This window comes from Aristolochia californica, unplaced genomic scaffold, assembly GCF_029961685.1.
Source record: "Aristolochia californica isolate CCGP_79_NKW_82.1479 unplaced genomic scaffold, dmAriCali1.0.hap1 SCAF_14, whole genome shotgun sequence".
NCBI classification, from domain to species: domain Eukaryota; kingdom Viridiplantae; phylum Streptophyta; class Magnoliopsida; order Piperales; family Aristolochiaceae; genus Aristolochia; species Aristolochia californica.
In genome coordinates, this window is record NW_027181815.1 from 4,859,960 (window position 1) to 4,879,522 (window position 19,563).

Below are 19,563 nucleotides of genomic sequence, written 5' to 3' on the forward strand. Positions count from 1 at the left end.
GTTGACAAAAGACACGGAGAGAAGCCTAAAATCATTCCAGTTTGGAGGTTAAAAGAAATGGGAACCTTAAATGGGTTTCCGAGGTCGGGTGTTTCATGTAAAGAAAATGAGATTTTAAATTAGAAAGAAAAAAGGGCATGATGAGTTGAAAAAGCTTCTCATGACATGACGTTCAGGAAGAGAAGGGCACAGAGGGCTCACTTTTTTTTTCTTTTGTAAAAGCAGCAGTTAGAATAATGGAATTGATTGGAGGAATTAGGAATGGAATTCAGAGGGGAGGAATAAAGTTAATAAACAACCTTTCCACAGCAAAGAAACAAGAGGGAAAAAAGCTCATGTTACCTGGGTTTATTCTAGTTTAGGCAGGTCGAAGCTGCCTGCATTTTTAAGCTGAGCAAGCAAACTCCGACCCGTCTTAAATGATAGATTATTTCCATTTCTTATCTCTGAAACAGTGGGAGCTTGGATAGCTATTAATCGGGGAATTTTGTCGTTTAGGCTGTTGAAAAATCTCAGTCAGATTATTGTTGCGGATGAATTATTCAATTCACTTCAAAAGAGTCCGGACTGGGGCGCACCTCGCACATGCATTTGAGGCCACTACTGGGTGTCTACTTAGAATAAAAGCTCTGACTTCTGGATAATTACTTAAAAGAACTGCTACTTCCAATACTAAACATGGCGTTTCCGTAGGCCAAGGCCGAGGCTAGAAATTCGAAGCTATCGCCGTTCAACCAATGGCAAGTGCATGGCAGATGGGGGCCATGTGAACATTCAACATTCCAATTCCTTTATTTAATCAGAATGATTGGGTGTGTCCCGATGTCTTAACCCAACTAGTTCTCTGATACGAGAATGAGAATTTTCTGCCAAGTCGGAACAGCTTTAAAGAATGATGATTAAAATCGGTTCTCTCTGGAGAGCAATAGGGACAGAAGGTTTGGTTGGACGACATGGATCGAGTCTAATAGCATGTGATACGATGGTTAGAGAAAAGAACTGTTGCCATAATTTGGCTACCCACTTGTAATAGCTTAGTTTCTTGAGTTGAGAATGGTAATGGACAGCTTGAACTCATTTATTGACGTTTAGCTACAATTGCCGTGGGGTTCTGAGTTTGAAAATTTTATATGAATATGTTCAACACACCAACATCGTGTAATATGGATACCGAGTTCTCTAATTCGAGAGAGTGCGAGGCCGTCACTTCCGCTCCAGAACGCCACACCTCAAAACTCGTCGAATTTTTTAGGCAGCTCAGACACCCTCTAACAAATTACAGAAGAAATTTGATCATTTTAATCATTTTGACAACAATAAATCACAAAGATGAGAATACCGTAAAGAAGCAGTTTTTATTTCAATCAAGTCAACACTTCTGATTGAAATTGCCTCCATAAATGGCTGGACATAACTAATGGGGCCTGCCCGTACACGGAACCAGAAGACAATGATGGCTAAACATTGCCTGCCACATTCTGTACAGTAGAACATTTTTTTTTCCCATTCCAACACTGAAAGATGAGTGCAGATTCTCCCTGGAAAGCCTCTACTAATAGGAAATTCTGACAAGAGGATTGCCAGTGTACAGCTCCACTGATGAGATACGCACTAAAACCCTTTCAGCTCCAACTGGTCCCAGCTAGGCTTATTTTACATTTCCAAGATACGAAAGACAACCCACAGTTCCTAAAGTAACCGAATATAACACTTGGAGAGCTACATCAATACCGGTACACTGTCTATGCTGTATCCACTTCATTCTTTTCGCTTGCATTCTTTTCTAGAAGTGGAAATATCAGTTGAAGAGCCTTAGGCAGATTCAGTACAATTTCAGCATAGGCTGCAAAAGAGAAAAAAATATAACCATGGTAAGACTTTGGGGCTGTGATTTTTGTTTAAAATTACGTGAATATAAGGTCTCAACGGAGGCAAGGACCTTCTGGTAAGCTCATAGTCCTCAGAGCATCCTCAGCATAAGTAAGAGGAGCCGGGATTGCTTGGGCTACAGCAGCACAGTTTCCTTTCCGATTCATTGTTGCAGAAGCTGTAATCATTTTCTTGGAGCAATGCAAGGGCCAAGCCAAGACTCTAATGCGAGTGGGTAAGACAGAAACAAGGTCAATGTATCTGAGACTTACAGTCAGTTTACTGCACGCAAAAAGAAAAAAGTTAAAAATGCTGAAACTATCTTTACCCAAAGCATTTATATTGGAAATATATGACAAAAAAATATAATGAAATAATAACAAGGATTTGCGATGTGATAGACACTGATGTCATATATTGCCAAACATGAATAGTTAACTTGGATGAAGAAAATTGCAAGTTCCACTCATTTGGAGGACCCGTTACATGCAAGTGCCTCCACCCCAGGAATGGCGACAGTATCCATATGACTTCATATGCAATGGATGATAAGTAGGAACATACCAATCGGAATCATCAAGTACAAATTCAACCCAATCATAACAGAGACTATGATAAAGCTCTCCGATCTGGTTACCATACAATTCCTTAATAAGACGAACCTGTACAAAGAAAATAAATGGAAAAACAGATAAAAAAAATTTAGCTGGAAAATATGTACCGTGTATAACATTATACTCGCATTGTATGAAAATTATATAAATATGCTCCCAAGGTCGCACGGAACTATTCGTTTTATCATGGATGTCAACAGAAAACAACAGGATAGCGGAATGCTTATGATGGCAAACTTACACTTGCAATCAGAAGTTATTTCTACTCCTACTTAAATCAATTTTAGGAGTAAAAAAACTGTCAGATTTAAAAGAGAGAAGAAGCACAGAAAATAAGAATTCAGGAGAGAAGGGAATTGAAAGAATGGAAGAGTCATTCATTATTAAGCTGATCCAAAAAAGGAAAGAAAAAAGGCATAGCCATTCTCATATTCTACAGTTGAAAGACACTTAAGAACCCCAAAACTAAGCACTGAAGTAATCAACAAGTGTCCTTACACAAGAAAAAATCTGGTAGCCATTCAGGTGTTTAATCAGTTCCTGATGTCCATAAAAGTTTTGGCATCATGAGGAGAGGAATATAACTGAGAGCTGAAAACAGCCTTCAGTTCCACCCAAATAGATCTACTATTTAGGCAGCTGAGATGGAAAAAGAGATGAGAAAAAAAGGCAAGAGGCATGACAAACAAGTGTTTTCCATCTGAAGAGCAACATTAAATCCTAGAAATGAAAAAGGCGATAGATCCTGAAAAAAACTGAAAAGAACCTAGTGTTTTGATTCCATGATAAGAAGAGTTGAGGATTTGAAATTAGAGAAGACGTGGAGAGAGAAGAATGTGAGAAAGAATTGTGGAAACAGAAGGAAAAGAAGGTAGAAATTGTCTCACTGGTGAACCATTCCTCTTATATTTAGCTAAAACAAATCTAAGAGAAAATGTAAGGCTGAATGCTCTAACCATCCCAAAATATACAAAATTACATGCTTTATAGGACTTCCTAATATGGAAAAGAAAATGTTAACTAAGGAAATATGTTTAGACAGCAATGGGTTACACATTGCTAGTAAAGAACAGAAACAAAGGAGTTTGTACAAGAAGTGCTCCCAAAGTAAGCAAACCCTGATAACACATTAATCAGTAGTGAAATCTGCTGATTTTGAAGAGATCAGCAACTCCTACACCTGTCATCCATGTAAGTAAAATCACCATCTCCAACACTCGTTGCCCACATATATGATGAAAATTTCCTACATTCCCCAAAGTTCATATTCTAATAAGATGCTACAGCTCCTTTTTTCAGTAAAGTATTCATTTTGTTGGTCTAATGCAAAACACCAAAAGCATGGATGCCCTATACTGTTTTTTTTTTTTTTTTTTTTGAGAAAAGGTGTAAAAGTTTATTAAAAGAGTGAAGATTACAATACCTGGCTATACTGTTCATTAGCTAAAATTGCTTCAGAGTTATTTTTGGTTAAATATGTATATACAGAGGGCAAAAGCATAAAAGGAACTTGCAAATGAGGAGTATAAGAAAACAGAAAAATTTATTGAATGACAAAAAAGTCATAAACACAAGGCTCTCAAGACACTTCCCCTAAATTAAGATAACCAACAAAATACCTGTTCCCGTCGATCAACATAAGCTTGCAGAATTTCTCCAACATAATCAATGAACTTCTGGTGAAAAAAGTAGCACAAAATAGGCAGAATCAGCTTCTAAACAAAACCAAGTGTAAAGAACAGTATGGGACTTGCAAGGTATACTGGAGTGGAAGCCATAAAAAGCCGTGCTTAACACAACAGGCCAATCTGAAGTGGATCCATTGATAAGATGTGGTATGTATTAATCTCGCATTTGAAGCCATTTCTGCTTGCCCAAAAAAGGCCAAAATGGATCTGTCAACTGAGATCTTGGAGCCCATTCAAACAACTATCCTCTGACTAGAACAAATACAAAAGCTCAAGAAAGAAGCAGAAGAAATGCAAGAAGCTGACAAACCATAGCATTTGAAGATAAAAGATCATTTTCTGCTTCCCGTATTGGAAGGAAAAAGGGAACCGTATGTTCAATGACGGTCATCTTCTCAAGGAATGATTTGCTCTCGAGTACACAATGGTAAATCTCACAAGGTTCTCCTGACAAGAGAAAGGCCAGGGCGAAATCAATCACATGCTCTCTGTGTACACCCAGATAGCATACACTTGGAGAAAAGTCATGCTTCAGACAGAAAAAATGAAATATGAGCAACATCCAAGCACAATGAACAAGCAAAAAAATAATGATTACTCATCAAGACCATCTTCATGTACTTGGTAGTAATTAAAAGTCACCTATGTATAGTCAAAATCAACTTCTTAAAATTGGGCAGTATAACAAGACATCAATTTTCCTAGTCATAAAATTGGGGATGAACCAAACATTAATAACCCTGCAAAGATAGCCACAAACAAAGTCAATTCCATGGCATTGTCAAAATCATGCTTATTTCCATTTCTCTGTTTGTGAATGAACATTAAGGAAGCACAGTGAGGGAAACAAAAAAAACAACAAAATATTCTAACATTTTGCAAAATACTCCCAATTTCAGTAACCACTGATACATGTGCATGTTGATCGATTCAGACCCAATAAATTCATCTCGGCATTAGAGAAAAGAATGAAGCAGAGAAAAAATTTAAAATTAGAAGCAGAAATAGTGAGAAGGTACCAGCATATGACGTTTCATACTGAATCCCAATTCTTGCTCCTTCGAAGCAACAAATTACCTGCACAAAAGAATAAGAAGCTGTAGATTCCATCAGTGAAGCGTCAATCAGCTAAACCTTGAAATCAAAAACCACATAATTGTGCATTCAAATCGAGTGAGATACTTAGATTAGATTGCAAAATCATTAAGATTCACAAGTCTCTTTGGCAGCCTACACCGCAGCAAATATGTACATGAAAAAAAATTACAGTTAAAAAGTTTTAGATTCTACTTGAGTCACGACATCAAGAGCATGGTCTGAAAGCATGATAAACAAAATGGTTCAAAGCAAGCTCGAATCCAATCATATATCAGACATGATAGTTATGCTCTCAGTTCATTTTCAGGACACTAGTAACCTATAGTTGCATGGCAAGTAGATACCATGGTTTTCCCACACAAGTAGACAAACTACTAGCTGAACCATATTGGAATTTAGGATCAGCAAGCCAGGCCAATGGGTTGAACATACTAGATGTGACTCAAAGCTATTCTGCTGCCAGGACCCTGTGGTTCTGCCAAGTTGACTTGATCAGCATAGTCATCCAAATTGACCAGGTTTACCTGTGTAACGGGCATTTACATCTAGACTAATGTTAGATGCTCTAAAATTAGTGCTTCATTCCTAAGTATGTTAAAAATAATACATTTTAGTGTTTCTCACAATAACATAAGTTTGTACTAGATAATACAACCAGCAAGACTGCAAGAATGTTACTAGTTTGACTCCAACCACTAAACTTAGTTTGACTCCTATATATTATTAAGATTCACATTAAAAAAACTGGTAATGTCTTCAGTTTAAAGAGCTCACACGGTTAATATCATATAATCCAAATGGATGAACAAAACCTAACCAATCATAACCATTAATTGATTTAATTTCCTTCAAAGAGATGGTAATGTGTTTGGAGAAATTGATTTAATCAAGGCATCAGTTGCTTTTGAACTTGAAACATCCATTTTTTACTTCTCATCAATTTACTAATAATGTTAATGAAAGTACTACAAATATTATTATTCTTAAATGATAAGAATTGTGTTAAAGGAGACAGGGATAGGAAAACTAACATACAAAAGCGTATATATGGAAGAAAAAGAAGAAGACCCATCTTGGTACAACACAGGAATAAAAAAAAAACTGCAATATAGCAATTTCCAATCATGAAGCTTCAAGCCAAAAGGAAGTTCCCATAATAAGATGTCGCAAGGGAACTCCCACATGTACCAACAAATCAGCTATACAGTTCACACTAAGCAAAATGTGACTCCACGTAATTTGAAGAGGTTGACAAATTTGACCCATCTAATAATAGATAGGAAGAAAACACCATGCTAAGAACCTTCTGCAAAGAAAAGCAAGCGATAACCACCAAAGAATCCCTTTCCACGATAAGTGGACACAAGAAAGCCTGAGAATAAACTCTTGTCCCACAAAAGAAGGGCACAAAAACCTTGGCTACAGAAGCATCATAAAGCCCAAAAATGGTACAATGTAAAACATATAAGCTGTCCAACCCCCCCCCCCCCCCCCCCCCCCCCCCCCAAGTGTCCAAGATTACCCCTTCAAACAAATACAATATTTGTTTGTGGGTAAACAAGTGCACTATTCTATAGTTGTACACGTGTTCCACATCTCACACAAGTTATTTGAAAGTAGAAATTGCTGACTGAGGAATAATAGTCTTACTTAGTTTGGCTTGAAAAGATTCCATGCCTATAAGCCTCCAACTTCAGCAAGTCAAATTGGAAGGATTGGACTCAAACTTTAACATGGTGTCAGAGCCAACCCAGGCCCACATTTGTGTTCCATGTGGCCTCTATGTATATTCTCAATGGCAATGTGTGTATATTCGGCATGTATTGAACCAGGTTGTTGGTTACACCAAGATCTGAGTATTAGTGCGTAGAAAGTTTCACCGATCTATAACAATACTTGTGTTTCATGTCTCAAGCCAGTCGTCTGAGAGTGAGAATTGTTATGTGTGAGATAATAACCTCACATGGTCTAGGTTTCAAAATACCCTCAGCTTATTATTTGGGTAGAAACTTCCCGAACCATTTTATGAGGAACTAGCCCAACTTTTAAACTTTCATAATGTCACTGAATTAGGTTGTTTCTATCCTTTTGAGTTTATTTTTAATATTTTTTATATGAATTTAAAAGTGACTAGGATTTGAACCATCGCATTCTTTTTAGTCACCCAATATAATCCATACCATAAGATCCAACTCAAATTTTAAGATAGGACCACCCAAATTCGTGTCAGCAAACCATAGGTTACTACTGAAGGATAAGGAACATCAAATGGTCAGTAAGTAGCACAAAGTAAATAGCAACCCTATTTCTAACTTAGGACTATCTATAAATTTTTTAGAGAACTCACCATCTGCTCAAAGTGGGTCAATGCAACAATTCAAGAGCCTTGACCACACAAGGTTTGAAGAGGGGGCACTTCCTTGACAATGCTTTTCCTATATCGTTTAGAACTGCTATGAACCCACAAATTTCAGTCCAAAGATCTCTCTCCCTCAATGGCAACTATATCAATCGCGTGACATTAACGAACCCATGCTCTAATAGATTCCTAAACCACTACATAAGTAACTTTTTCCCTCCTTGATAACCCCTACATCAGAGGAGTTGGTGACACTATTATCACATGGACAAGGAGCTCCTTTACATCATAAATAGTAACCTGCCAATGTGCACATCTACTTGGCTTGGATCTTAGTCTTCAACCTTTGACAGCAGTCACTTGGAGCACCTAGCACCACCTAAAGTCACCCATTTCCTTCAGTGTGATGCTAAGTGCAGGACCCTTTGTTTTGAATGTTGAATACACATGCAAACCCCAGCCCAACACCCCCCGCCCCACTCTTGCTTTCCCGTGACTATTAAGCCAAAGGCTCAAGTCATTTTTCACCAACTTTTTTTTCCATTTTTAAAGCTGCAATATAACGAGGCTCATTAATACACTGCTGAATAACTAATTAAACATGGGAAGATTATTGAAAACAAACTTGAAAACTTTGGAATTAGAAGGTAGATACAACTGCTCAACCCTCCTTGCCCCATTTCACCCAAATTTTGGGTGTCCATTTACGCAAGTTTGGTTTTTAATTATCCACCCCCACACTAGCCCGTACCTATTAGAGCAATTGGTGGCCTTGATGACAGGTTCAACAAGAATGAAGCTCTACCGCCTTACCATGGCTGGGGTTTGCTGGTGTATTTTGATGGGGATACTTAGTCAGTTAGAGGAATCATGGGAACAAATCTGAATTGTAATGGCAGTAGTGGAGCTTGACCAGTGGGGATGGTGTCATCCAACACTCTGAGGCTCCATTCATCTAGTCTTTTCTCCCCTTAACAGTCATTGCAATTATACAAAGGTGTGGCTACTGCATCACACCTTTAGGGATTGAGAGTTTACTGTAATAGCTTGTTGACCCTCTTCTTGTGGAAGGTGATTTTGTGACTATCACCAGATAGGCTTCAGGTAGATCAATCCCCCTATCCATGTCTTGCACTTCTTTGATGAGATTGAGGACCTTTTTTCTTTTTTGAGAAAAGACATTTCATTCCACAGCCTGAGGACAAGAATACAAATCGGGAGGGAGTACCCATAACAATGAGGGATTACAGGGTAACCTCCTCTTTATAGCTGATCTAGGAATAAAAGACTAGTTACAAACAATATTCAAACTCAGGCCTGAATTTCAAGGAACACAGACTCATGTTGCTAAGGAGGCGGCATCTTCTTCCTCAAGCACTAGCTAATGACACTACTGGAATCCCCTTTAACATAAAGCAAGCCATGAAATTTTCCTCAAAAAATCTGCAAACCATGGAGGACAACAAAGAGCTCAGCAGATGTTGAATAAGAATGACCCAATGGACCAGCAAAAGAAGACAGAATCTCCCAAAGATACCATAAAATCCAAATGGCCCTGGGTTGTCAATGGAGGAACCATCAAAGTTAGCTTTATCACCCCTTCATCCAGAGGAGACCACTCAACCAGCATTGATTTCTTAGTCAAAGACAAATTGGCAATCTGATGCCAAACGGATAAAGCCCCTAAAAGTTTCTTCAAAACTATCAAGGGAACACAGCCATGGAACCATGACCTTATCTGCAACAGAGCACCATGAAGAAGCCAACTGCCAAAAGCAAAGTTGATTTCTCTCCCACCAAATAACCCAGGGAACAAAAGCTAACAAGCCTTAAGCATTATTTTTCCCATAAGCAGCAGAGAAATATCCACAGCCATGGTAAAAAAGTCAACAAATGATTTAGGCATGAGAGATATATTCCGAGCAAAGTAAGGTAGAAGTTCCATATCTTCAAAGATAAACTGCCATGAACTACCCGATGATCAATGCTTTCTTCAAGCTGCCGCACAGCAAATAGGCCGTGCTTGGAAGAGATGAACCTCGCTTAATCAATTAGCTCATGTCAAGATCTTCCCATGCAGCCATTCCTAGCAAAGAATTAGATTTTAGGGGTCCCAAATAAACTCCAAGCAAGCAAAGCAGGAAGGAGCAGGAAAACAGCAAGCAACTTATCATAACTTCATTTCTTTCTTCACCAACATATGGAGACATACGCCCGGACAGTGAATATTGTTGCTGATTACCTCAGCTGGATTGGCTCCTCCAATCAACATTTTGTGGTGAGAAGCAGTTTACCAATCGAAAAGTCACATTTTCAGATTTCTATTAATAAGCTTGTGTTTGTCCCTACCTGTTAGAAACTTTCTACTTTACATGAGAAAAAAGGCCAAAACAATTGGTGCCCCAAATGAAACCCTCCATACAGTTGAACCCTGATGGGAGGAAGAAATATCCAGGTTCCATGTATACTTTTTTCTTTCTCAGGTTAAAATTTCTCTAGGGATATTGGTTGTAGTAAGTAATTAACATTAAAAAAAAAAACCAGAGCACCTCCCCCCCCCCCTCTCTCCCTCCTCCGCATTGTCACCTAGCCTCATGTGATATGGAACTTCTTGTGCAATGAGATCTCTTACTTTATTATACATGAGAACACATGCACATTACTTAAATATGGAACATAATGACATCCTAAAGCAGAGAAAGTTACCAACTCAGACAATATTAAAGAATGGCAAAAAAAATAATCAAAATGACAGCTAGACCTTAACCAGGGTTAGTAATCTTGAATTCTTCCTGCTTTCAGCATAACAAGAAAACAAAAGTAGCCACAAAGAAACCGAGAAAAATCTAGTCTAAAAGAGTAGTACCTTAGTTCCAATTTTGTAAGTTGTTTTCCCTTGGAAGTGAGAATCTGGTACAATACTTTTCTGATCTGGCATTGCCTTCCTATCTGCTTCCATGTGGACCTGATATGAAAGACTGATTACCCATCAAACACTATAATAACATAAAAAAGGATTGACCACACACACACACACCTAGAAAAGTTGAAGTTCATTGGTTTACTTGTATCTTATTACACAAAATCCAAGAACTAAATGCAAGGTTAACCAATGGACCTCAAGTAAACCAAGAAAGTCATCACACAATTTACTTTGATGTAACACAGGGTGACAAAAACTCGTGCTTCCATCACACTTTTGAGATAACAAATATGGACAGCAAGTGGAACACAGGTGAGCAAATTAAAAATAAAGAAAAAACTTACCCTCTCTCTGATTGTAGCTAATAAGCCATCATTCCATTGTTCACCATCCAAAGATATCTCTGCAAAACGCACTTTCACTAGGAGTTAAAAACAATTGCCATTCACCATAAGTGGATGCTTTTATTAAAATGAAATAAAAATAAACCCATAATGACAAAAGACATATGGAAGGTGTGGTAATGTTTGGAAATATAACAAAAAGGAGGCACTTGAATAGTTTAAGAACATAAAGAGAATAAACCATTCACAGAAAGTAGATTAGGGCAAAAGATGCTTTGATAATTTAAAACAAAGAGACTACTATAATAATCGAATCTGCAAACTCAAAGCCACATGACTGCTACCTTCAGTTTGAGCAGCTCGTGCAGCTTCAAACTCCTTTTGAAGACGTTCAAAAACAAGCTTGTCAGAATCCCTGTGGCAAGTGCAGAACCTTCAGTCAAAAGAATCAGGTTGAATATAAAGAGCCTTGGCAATTTGTTCGTTTTTAAAAAAATTCAGCCATTTGTTCTTTTTCTTCTTTTTCTACTTTGGCATCTTAACATAGCAACAGACTATCAAATGGAAGGAAAATAGAACAAAGTTAATAACGATTATGCAGGATACTTGATATTACATCAATGCAGCTAAAACATTCATTTTAAAGTTCTTTTGCAATTCTTAAAGACATAACATTATACATAGCTACCACATGAAATTAACTAGTCTTTTTCTTCCCTGGAATGCACTCGTAATAATTATATGAAATAGCTAAATATGACACTCATTAGACTTGCAGTTGAAATTATGTATGTTCGCATTGAAAGCATGCAAAAAGATGGCTTTAATAGACCATGCAAATAATCATTATATACATAAGGAAAGATATCACAGCTTATATGCCTGATTATAAAATAAAAAAGTAATGACCAACTTTTGGGAATTATTTTAAGCACAAACATTTCGCCAAATGCAACAAAAATAATAAATAAACCTAGGCCAAATTTAGAGAAGCTTAAAAGACAAGAAACTCATGCTACTGTTTCTTAGTTCTCTGTTCATTTTTCATTTGTCAAATTCAAAAACTGAGTGTTACACCAAGCTAGTTTTTCTACAACCAAAGTTTCAAAGAAAAAAATATGTAAGTGTTATTGTATTAAGCAGGTAAAGCTTCATATTTTGATGGCCATTAGCAAACTCTCATGCTTAAATGCATTTAAGAAGTGATATTTAACACCATATACCCCTTGTAATAGAAGATTTTATAACTGTAACACACTTAAACAGCACTCCTCATACAAATTTTAAAATAGATCAGCCCCACATCTGAATAAGCATCAATACTAAAGATGTTTTCATCCAGTGAAACAAGCCAAGAACTGCATCAAACATGATCCTTAAGCATCTGATCAACAATACCTTGATAAACGTTCCGTCAATTCTTCATGCCTTCTGACAAGGTTAGACACTGAAAGAGAAATAAGACAAGTTTAGCAACCCATGCCGAAACAACAAATCAGTGCCCTTCAAAACTGCAAATGAAAAAATATGCAAAGATGGCTTACATCTTGCTCGGGTAGTCTCCAGCTGCAAATCTTCCTCTTGCATAAAAGTCTAAAGAAAATCAACATCATTGGACAAAAGAAAGCTAAGATGAAGACCCAAAAACTGCAATATAGCCGTATGCTGCAATCCTATCTGATTCAAGGGGAAATCTCAACATGCTCACCATCATTTTTTGTTTTATTTTCTCCTTCTTCTTTTTTAAAACACTTTGTTCCGTTTGTTTTGATATTTCTAAAAGACATTGTGTGGTAACACAAAAAAGACCAATAAGAAGGATGTTGGACCACATAATTTCTTAGCAATATGATGATTTTAAATCGGAGTGTTAAAGTAAGAAACAAACTCCGCAAAGAACAAAAAAATTCTATAAGAAACATAATAAAACACAGAAGCAAACCACATAATTGCTTTCCACTTATCCGGTTAGGGCACCTTATGCAAACGAAGCTGTTTTAGCTGCATTTTTATCAAAAGAAGACAAAAGTTCTACACGGCGTAGCAGCATTTCAACCATGCCCATTAGGAGATTGTATGCGACATCATGTATGTTTGTCTTAAAGAAGCATTTAAGTCTGTTAACAGTTCCTCATTCAGTCTCAGCATTTTCAGACAGTTCACAATTCAAGAGTAGGCTAAACTTACGTACCTTGAACGTGAAACATTAGCTGGACACGCTTCCTATCATCCATACCGGCCAATCGGAATCAGACTTTAGGTATCGATTACAGTGTTCTATGTCAACGTAGTGAAGTTTATTTTTTATGTGTTTTTAACACATTCCATGCACAATTGCAGCAAAGAAGGTGTATAGATCGCTACTAATTCACCTTTCCCGTTGACACCAAAACTTAATCTTAAAACTAGAATAACATCCAGATGCCCGTCAGATAAGAACCAAAAAGAAGGTTTACAATCTCAGCAATCAGAAACGAGCAAAACATGAAGAAATCATATGCCGCAGAAAGCAACCAGTAAATAAAATTTTAAAATAAAACTATAATTTTTCAACCACATTAAAAAGGAGAGAAAACTATGACAGTTCCTCCAATCACAAAATTGAACAAACTAGACTACAATTCCGAATTTCTTAAAAGGGGGATAAATAGGGCAAGGAAACACCTTGAAAGCAGGGTCACTTGTAATAGGTTTCTTCCGCGGGGTCTTCCTCCTTCCAGACTCTTCCAAGTCACTCTCCATGATCTACGTAGTCGGGGAAAGAAGTCTTCGGCTCCTTTTACTTTTTCAGTCGTCGAAAGTGGAAAATAAAGTTGCTGAGAAAATTACCCCAGTCGAGTCCAGGATTACATGGAAAACAGGATGTGTCGAAAGTTGAAAAGAGGTAGACTGAAGAATAAAAGATGACGTGCCGCCGGTAAACATCAGACGACGTGCCCCAGCCGAGATAGAAGAGAAAGCCAAGGCAGCTGGGAACGAGGGGATTTGGCGCGTGTTTCAGAGTTCAGACATGCATTTTACGGTTTCGGCCTAGCGGCAATTTTTAATTTTATTTGAGTAAAATTCAGAATATGACAAAATTATTCTTTTTACCTCCTGCGCTCATGAAACCATTTATTTAATAATTAAAATACCTGAAATACTCTTATTAAAACAGGTAAAAACCCAATCAGATTTTTTTAAATCTAAAAAATCTTGTTAAACTAATTTCATCGGATGAGCCACTAATTTATAAATATTTTAATACTAATGGTCACAAGTAAAATATTTTAAAAAAATGGCTCTCAAGTCTCACTAGTTTTGCTTAATTTTATGAAAAATAAATAAATTCATCCTTTAATGTGTAAGGAGATGTCCACCATCAGCCTTGTTGTAGTACTGAAGCTCCAAGGAGCATGTGGATCCTGTCCAAGCTCTACAATGACTCTCAAAATGGGCATAGAAACTCGCCTGAGGTACAAAATCCCTGAATTCAAGCCTTCGAGCAGATGCCTCCCCTCTTCATCGGTCTCAAAGAAATCGTTGTAGGATGTGTTCAAACCAAAATAATGACAAGAAGAACTATACAAACAGCATGTTACAGACCATACCATCGAACAGCACCAAAACTTTCTACTCTTGCCTTTTTGTCCCTCTCTCCCAAAGCCTTCTTTCATTAGCATTATCATAATTTCATTACCAGAAAAGCTCCAGGTAGGAAAATCATCCCTGCAGATTAACATCAGTACTAAGACCTACAGCGTTCCCTCTAGAAAGAGGCATGACAGTTTGTAATCTCCTCATCATCCGATTGAGATCCTCCAGCTTCTTCATTTTCCCCATTTTCATTAAGAAGTCCTCCAATACTTGAAATGAAATTTCACTTGGGTGCCTCCCTCTCACTACCACTTGCATAACACATTTATAAGCCTCCTCCACTCTCCCTCTGCAGCACAAGGCTGTGACCAACAAATCTAGTGAGTGTCCATGGGGACAGCAACCATTCTCCACTAAGTACACCCACAAACCCAACCCCAAGTCGCAAAGACCATTTTCACAAAATAATTTCATGAGCATAACCACTGTTCTCATTTTGGGCACCAATTTATTTGTAACCATTCTACTGTACATATGACAAACACCTTCAATGTCATCAAACTTCTTCATTCCCCAGAACATTGTGTGGTAAGTCACATCATCACAACCGACACCCAGCTCTTCCATTTTATTCATCAATTCAACTCCACTTTTCAGGTCCCCAACTCGAACATATGAACCCAGTAAAGCGTTGTAAGAACCGATATCAGGTTCTAACTTTCTAGTTGATATTTCCTCGAACAGTTGCCGGGCACGAATTGGGTTACGAGCAATGCCTGCTCCATACACCAGAGTAGTCATAGTTTCTAATGTTGGTGAAATTTTCGCTTTCTCCATCTCTTCCGTTACTCTTAAAGCATCCGAAAGATGTCCCTTCTTGCAATACGCATCAATTCTAATGCCATAAGTGACATGATTTGGTCTGAATCCCCGCCTAATCATTTCATGATAAAACAACTCCACCGCCGTAATATTTCCTGATTCCTTAAAACCCAGAAGCAAGATATTGAACGTCTTTGCATTCGGTTCAAACAAGGAATGATATTTTCGGAACACCGCACGGGCCTCCTTCATTTGCCTCTGGGTACAAAAAGCTCGGAGAAGGATATTATATTCATCGGTTCCAAATTTGCCTTTGCCACACAGTCTCTTCATTTTATCAAACATTTCCAGGGTGTCATCAAAAGACTTGCATTTAGCATATCTTAGTAAAAGTATGCTTAGAGATTTGTAGGTAATCAGAGACGGTTGTTTTTGGTGCACTTCTTGCATTAGTTCCCATGATTTGTCGAAATGGCGGATCCTAGTGAGGAACAGGAGGGTTTTTTCCAAGGCGAGAGGTGAGGGTTGGTGCACGGGAGATTGAAAGGAAAACCGGAACAATTCTAAAGCTTTAAGGGCATTGGCATGACCAGAAAATAGGCGGCCTAGGACTGAATCAACGACGAACGGGGAGATAAGCAGGGGTTGGATATGTTTGCGGAGGAAGGAGTGGAAAGACTCGGACGGGAAAGGGTGGTCATTGATGAGTTTTGCGAGGCAATCTATAGAGGAGGATGCATCAGCCTCAGGAACTTGGGTTGGCGCCGAAGAGAAGGATGAATGAAAAGTGAGGGATAATGGGGTTCTGACGGAGAAATGGGCGGTGAGTTTTTGAAGTTTCCTAGAGACGATCATCGTCTGGCAGTCTCTCTCGCGATATGGCTTTCGCGCAATTTCAGACTGAGAAGATACATACACGAATTTTGGACCCAGGGGTTGGGTTTACCATTTCACCTTGTGGACAGTGTTAATTGCTTGTCTTGTATTTTCGATCTGTATCGATGATCTAAACAAATTTATACACATCAAATAGATCGACAAATACATTCCCCTTATATCAGTCTGTGTCGGCTAATATGGAGTGAATCGGGTAGGTAAAATCCGATATATATTTAAAAGCGATATAGGCATCATTGGTGTGTTACCAGTAGAATACCTGGGAAAGTTTGGATCATTCTCCTCCTATTAGCCATGCAAGAAAGGCCTTGTTCTCCTCGCACGGAAGATTTACTTAATTATATTTAAAAGAAAAATCATTTTAATTTCTTAATTAAATGATTTTTTAAAAGTCTACACCATTAGAGTCTCAAAGAACCTCCAAAGGACTATATGACGAAGAAATGCAAGTAAATTTTCAGACGTGGACGACCAATTGTCTGAAACTAAAAAGGCGGCTCTGTTTTAAGAGTATCACGATTTCTCCGTAAAAGGCAGCTTTAGGTTTTGGTTTTCTCAAAAAATTCAAAATTCTACAACCATTGCAGACATTTCATTGATTACACTGTTACACAATATACAAGTTGAAGAAGGTAACGCAGTTCTGGTACCTCCCCGCTTCAAAATTTGCTTCGCGAACATCTAATCAAAATTCGCCCTCAGAAGTCGTCGTCCTCATCATCTCCTGATCCTCTGAAACGTCTGATGACGGTCGCAACCACCCCGAGAACCAGCAGCAGTTCAAAAAAATGGGATCCCCCGCCAACACCGATGGCGACGCTTGGTCCTGGCACGAAGAATGAGAAGGGATACCAGCCCCATCCGCCGTAGAACGGCGATCCAAACCCATAGCCTCCGACAAGAGGCGGCGCCACTGGTGGGTTTATGAAAATATTTGTCCTGCTCATTTTAGCATATCATCCAAAGGTTATAGAATTCAGTGCATACTACTACAATTGCTGTGTTCCTACTATAACAAATGCAAATTAGTTTGCAATTGTTTTCTGGGAAGGCAAGGAAGAAGAATCATCTTTTTCATTTTGATTGGGAATAGTTCAGTCATCAGTCTGACAAATGAATTCCTCTAAATTTCCTACTTGAGCACAAAAAGTCTAAAGCCTCCAAATCACTGGGTAAGAGAATTGATTCAGAGCGGATAACTAAGATTCCTCAGTCACAGAGGTAGCAGATGAGATGATTCAGGCGGCAGCAGCACCACGCCCACATCATGCTCCAGTGATTAGCAGAAAGCCCAGTAACTATGTACTAAGATAATAGATTCTCTTCAGTTCTCACCTCGAGTTATTGATCCGCGGAGACGATGACCGTGGAGCAGCGGATCGAAACGCCAGACCACCCACCCGACCGCCAGACTTGGCCGCCACAGCTTCATGAACAGAACCCATCGTCAGAACGCCTGCTGCAAGTGTGACGAATGCTATTTTCGCTAACCCTACATCATTTCCACTGCAAATTCAACACTACGAATAACGTTAACTACATCACTCAGGACCAGGAGGGACTACCATCAAGGCAATTCCATAATACATACCTTGGAGAGACTGGTTCTTTGTTGTAGATGGACGAGGAACATGAGACAAAAAGCAGCGGCTTCAGCTTTTTCCTCGGTCTGTAAGTTGGACAAAGAGTTCTGAGGAGAAAACTCTGGTGAGAAGAGGCCAGGGCCATGGCTAGCTGGAGCGAAACGAAGGCGATTGAGGACGCAATTGGTAAAAGCGGAGTTAATTTCCCGATTCCAGAATCTGGGACAGAGTGGATCTTTCGAATAGGAGCAGCAGCTTATCCTTTATGTGGCTGGGAAACTGCCACGTGACCAGATGTGAATGGATCGGGGGTGGTTTTCAAGAAGGCTGATATTTGAAGACTACTGGGCTTGCGTTTCTGGCGGCCCATGGAGTATTAGTTAGTAAGAAACCTCATCCGGTATGGCCATCATTTCTGGGAAACTCCCAATGAGCACAAAATCAGTGAGTTAACTCTCGGTTCATCCCTCTTTCTTTTTCATTAACTACACGACCCCTTTAAACAGTGACTTTTTGCGCAAACAAAGTTCCATTTCAATCAAGCCATCTGAACAGCACCACCCGCTTCTATCGTATCCATCACCTCGAACTAGTTATCTGCAAAGAGTACTGGAAGACCCAATCACATCTTCAAGTTTATCACCGACGAAGGTCATGAAAAGACAGGATAGGATAGGATTTTCAGTAAAGCTCCCTTTGCCATTTCAAATACAGCTCACGACACCCTACTGTACCTAACTAATTTCCTTATAAACAAGCAAGTGACCCTTGCCCAGAGATTAGCAATCAATGAGTCGTTGAAACACGAAAGTAGCTCCAAGAAAATGAAAGTTCAATCGCCATTAAGGTTCGGTGTGTCCCTGCGGGGATGACATACGTGCCTCCTTCCAGCCAGCTAGAGTTTTTGACCCCTAGCAAGGACACCACAGCCTGCTTCAGCGTCCTTCCCGGTACAATAATGCAGATGTTAAATGAGAAGACTGATGATGTGATGGTTAGAGATACTGTACAAAACCAGTTTTTTTATCGACCCACTTACGTCGTAACCCAGTAACTTTTGCACAAAGTATAGCAAACCCCGCTTGTGTGCTTTCTTTGCAGTTCAAGCTCAACTCTTACCGATGGTTCATGTAGTCAATTACTTTTTCATTGCTTAGTATTGGTGAACTCTATTAATATAACATTGTCATGGGTGTTATAGAAGTGACTTCAGGAATTTATTTTTGCGGGAGCTTGTTCAACAAAATAGTGGAATACATTTACCTTCAAGTGTGTAAAAGGATGCTTTGGGGTTGTCATTTCCATCCAATTGTTGGAACCTAGGGGGTTTGTTCCAAGTAGCATTTCTAGAGCTTGGATTATATTTTGTAAGGTTAAACATATGCTTGAGAAGTTGTGTGTGCAGGTGAAAGTCTAGAGCAACATTTTTAACGATTACCTTGAGAGAGTCAAACGATAAAGTATTGCCTTCAGTGTTGAAGAACTTGTTGTTGGAGCATAAGGTATCCCTTTTGAAGCTGAGTTGCGTTCATGAGGATTTTTGAGATGGGAAGATCCTCTAATGTTTGTTTTCAATGACTCGTTTTTTTACATGAGTTATGCAATTTAAGTGTTTATCGCCTTGATTTGCTCATCCCTTTCTTTCAACCTTGTTATACTTCAACAATTTGATCTTCTAAAATCTTTGTTTGTGCCATCATTGCAGATACACTAACTCTTGGAGAAATCAATTTTGGTGAACTTTCTTTTTGTGATGGCTTGAGTTTCATCACATTTGTTTGAAAAGTCAA

General features: G+C 38.7%; 3 protein-coding genes across 4 annotated transcripts; all 3 read right to left on the reverse strand.

The window, feature by feature from the left end:
* Positions 1 to 1,319: 1,319 nt before the first annotated feature.
* LOC137949797 (uncharacterized) lies at positions 1,320 to 13,872 on the reverse strand. 2 transcript variants are annotated; one of them, XM_068795984.1, is made up of 12 exons: positions 13,560 to 13,872; positions 12,440 to 12,473; positions 12,294 to 12,342; positions 11,240 to 11,310; positions 10,896 to 10,954; positions 10,495 to 10,593; positions 5,191 to 5,248; positions 4,482 to 4,618; positions 4,103 to 4,159; positions 2,434 to 2,531; positions 1,940 to 2,151; positions 1,320 to 1,843 (listed from the first exon to the last, which is right to left on the reverse strand). In XM_068795984.1, exons 1-12 carry the CDS (start codon positions 13,635 to 13,637, stop codon positions 1,743 to 1,745), a joined length of 1,053 nt encoding a protein of 350 aa, XP_068652085.1. In that variant the 5' UTR covers positions 13,638 to 13,872; the 3' UTR covers positions 1,320 to 1,742. The 2 variants fall into 2 exon arrangements, with proteins under 2 accessions (XP_068652085.1, XP_068652084.1); XM_068795983.1 differs by having other exon boundaries at positions 12,440 to 12,488.
* A 312-nt stretch (positions 13,873 to 14,184) lies between these two features.
* LOC137950276 (pentatricopeptide repeat-containing protein At3g61360) lies at positions 14,185 to 16,148 on the reverse strand. Its single transcript, XM_068796666.1, has one exon. The coding sequence runs from the start codon at positions 16,146 to 16,148 to the stop codon at positions 14,598 to 14,600; it is 1,551 nt and encodes a 516-aa protein (XP_068652767.1). The 3' UTR covers positions 14,185 to 14,597.
* A 542-nt stretch (positions 16,149 to 16,690) lies between these two features.
* LOC137950909 (FLUCTUATING-LIGHT-ACCLIMATION protein 1, chloroplastic-like) lies at positions 16,691 to 17,918 on the reverse strand. The gene is made up of 3 exons (XM_068797570.1): positions 17,782 to 17,918; positions 17,526 to 17,696; positions 16,691 to 17,129 (listed from the first exon to the last, which is right to left on the reverse strand). The coding sequence occupies exons 1-3, from the start codon at positions 17,916 to 17,918 to the stop codon at positions 16,889 to 16,891; spliced, it is 549 nt and encodes a 182-aa protein (XP_068653671.1). The 3' UTR covers positions 16,691 to 16,888.
* Between the last annotated feature and the right edge of the window lie 1,645 nt (positions 17,919 to 19,563).

Excerpts from the sequence above, each read along its gene's own strand:
- LOC137950276 (XM_068796666.1), bottom strand. The coding sequence starts at position 16,148 with ATGATCGTCTCTAGGAAACTTCAAAAACTCACCGCCCATTTCTCCGTC.
- LOC137949797 (XM_068795983.1), bottom strand. The coding sequence starts at position 13,637 with ATGGAGAGTGACTTGGAAGAGTCTGGAAGGAGGAAGACCCCGCGGAAG. Across the intron at positions 5,249-10,494 it reads CTTACAAAATTGGAACTAAG|GTAATTTGTTGCTTCGAAGG; the intron begins GTACTACTCTTT and ends TCTTTTGTGCAG. Across the intron at positions 2,532-4,102 it reads ATGTTGATCGACGGGAACAG|GTTCGTCTTATTAAGGAATT; the intron begins GTATTTTGTTGG and ends TTCTTTGTACAG.
- LOC137950909 (XM_068797570.1), bottom strand. The coding sequence starts at position 17,918 with ATGGCCCTGGCCTCTTCTCACCAGAGTTTTCTCCTCAGAACTCTTTGT. Across the intron at positions 17,697-17,781 it reads AAAGAACCAGTCTCTCCAAG|TGGAAATGATGTAGGGTTAG; the intron begins GTATGTATTATG and ends TTGAATTTGCAG. Across the intron at positions 17,130-17,525 it reads CCGCGGATCAATAACTCGAG|GACAAATATTTTCATAAACC; the intron begins GTGAGAACTGAA and ends TAAAATGAGCAG.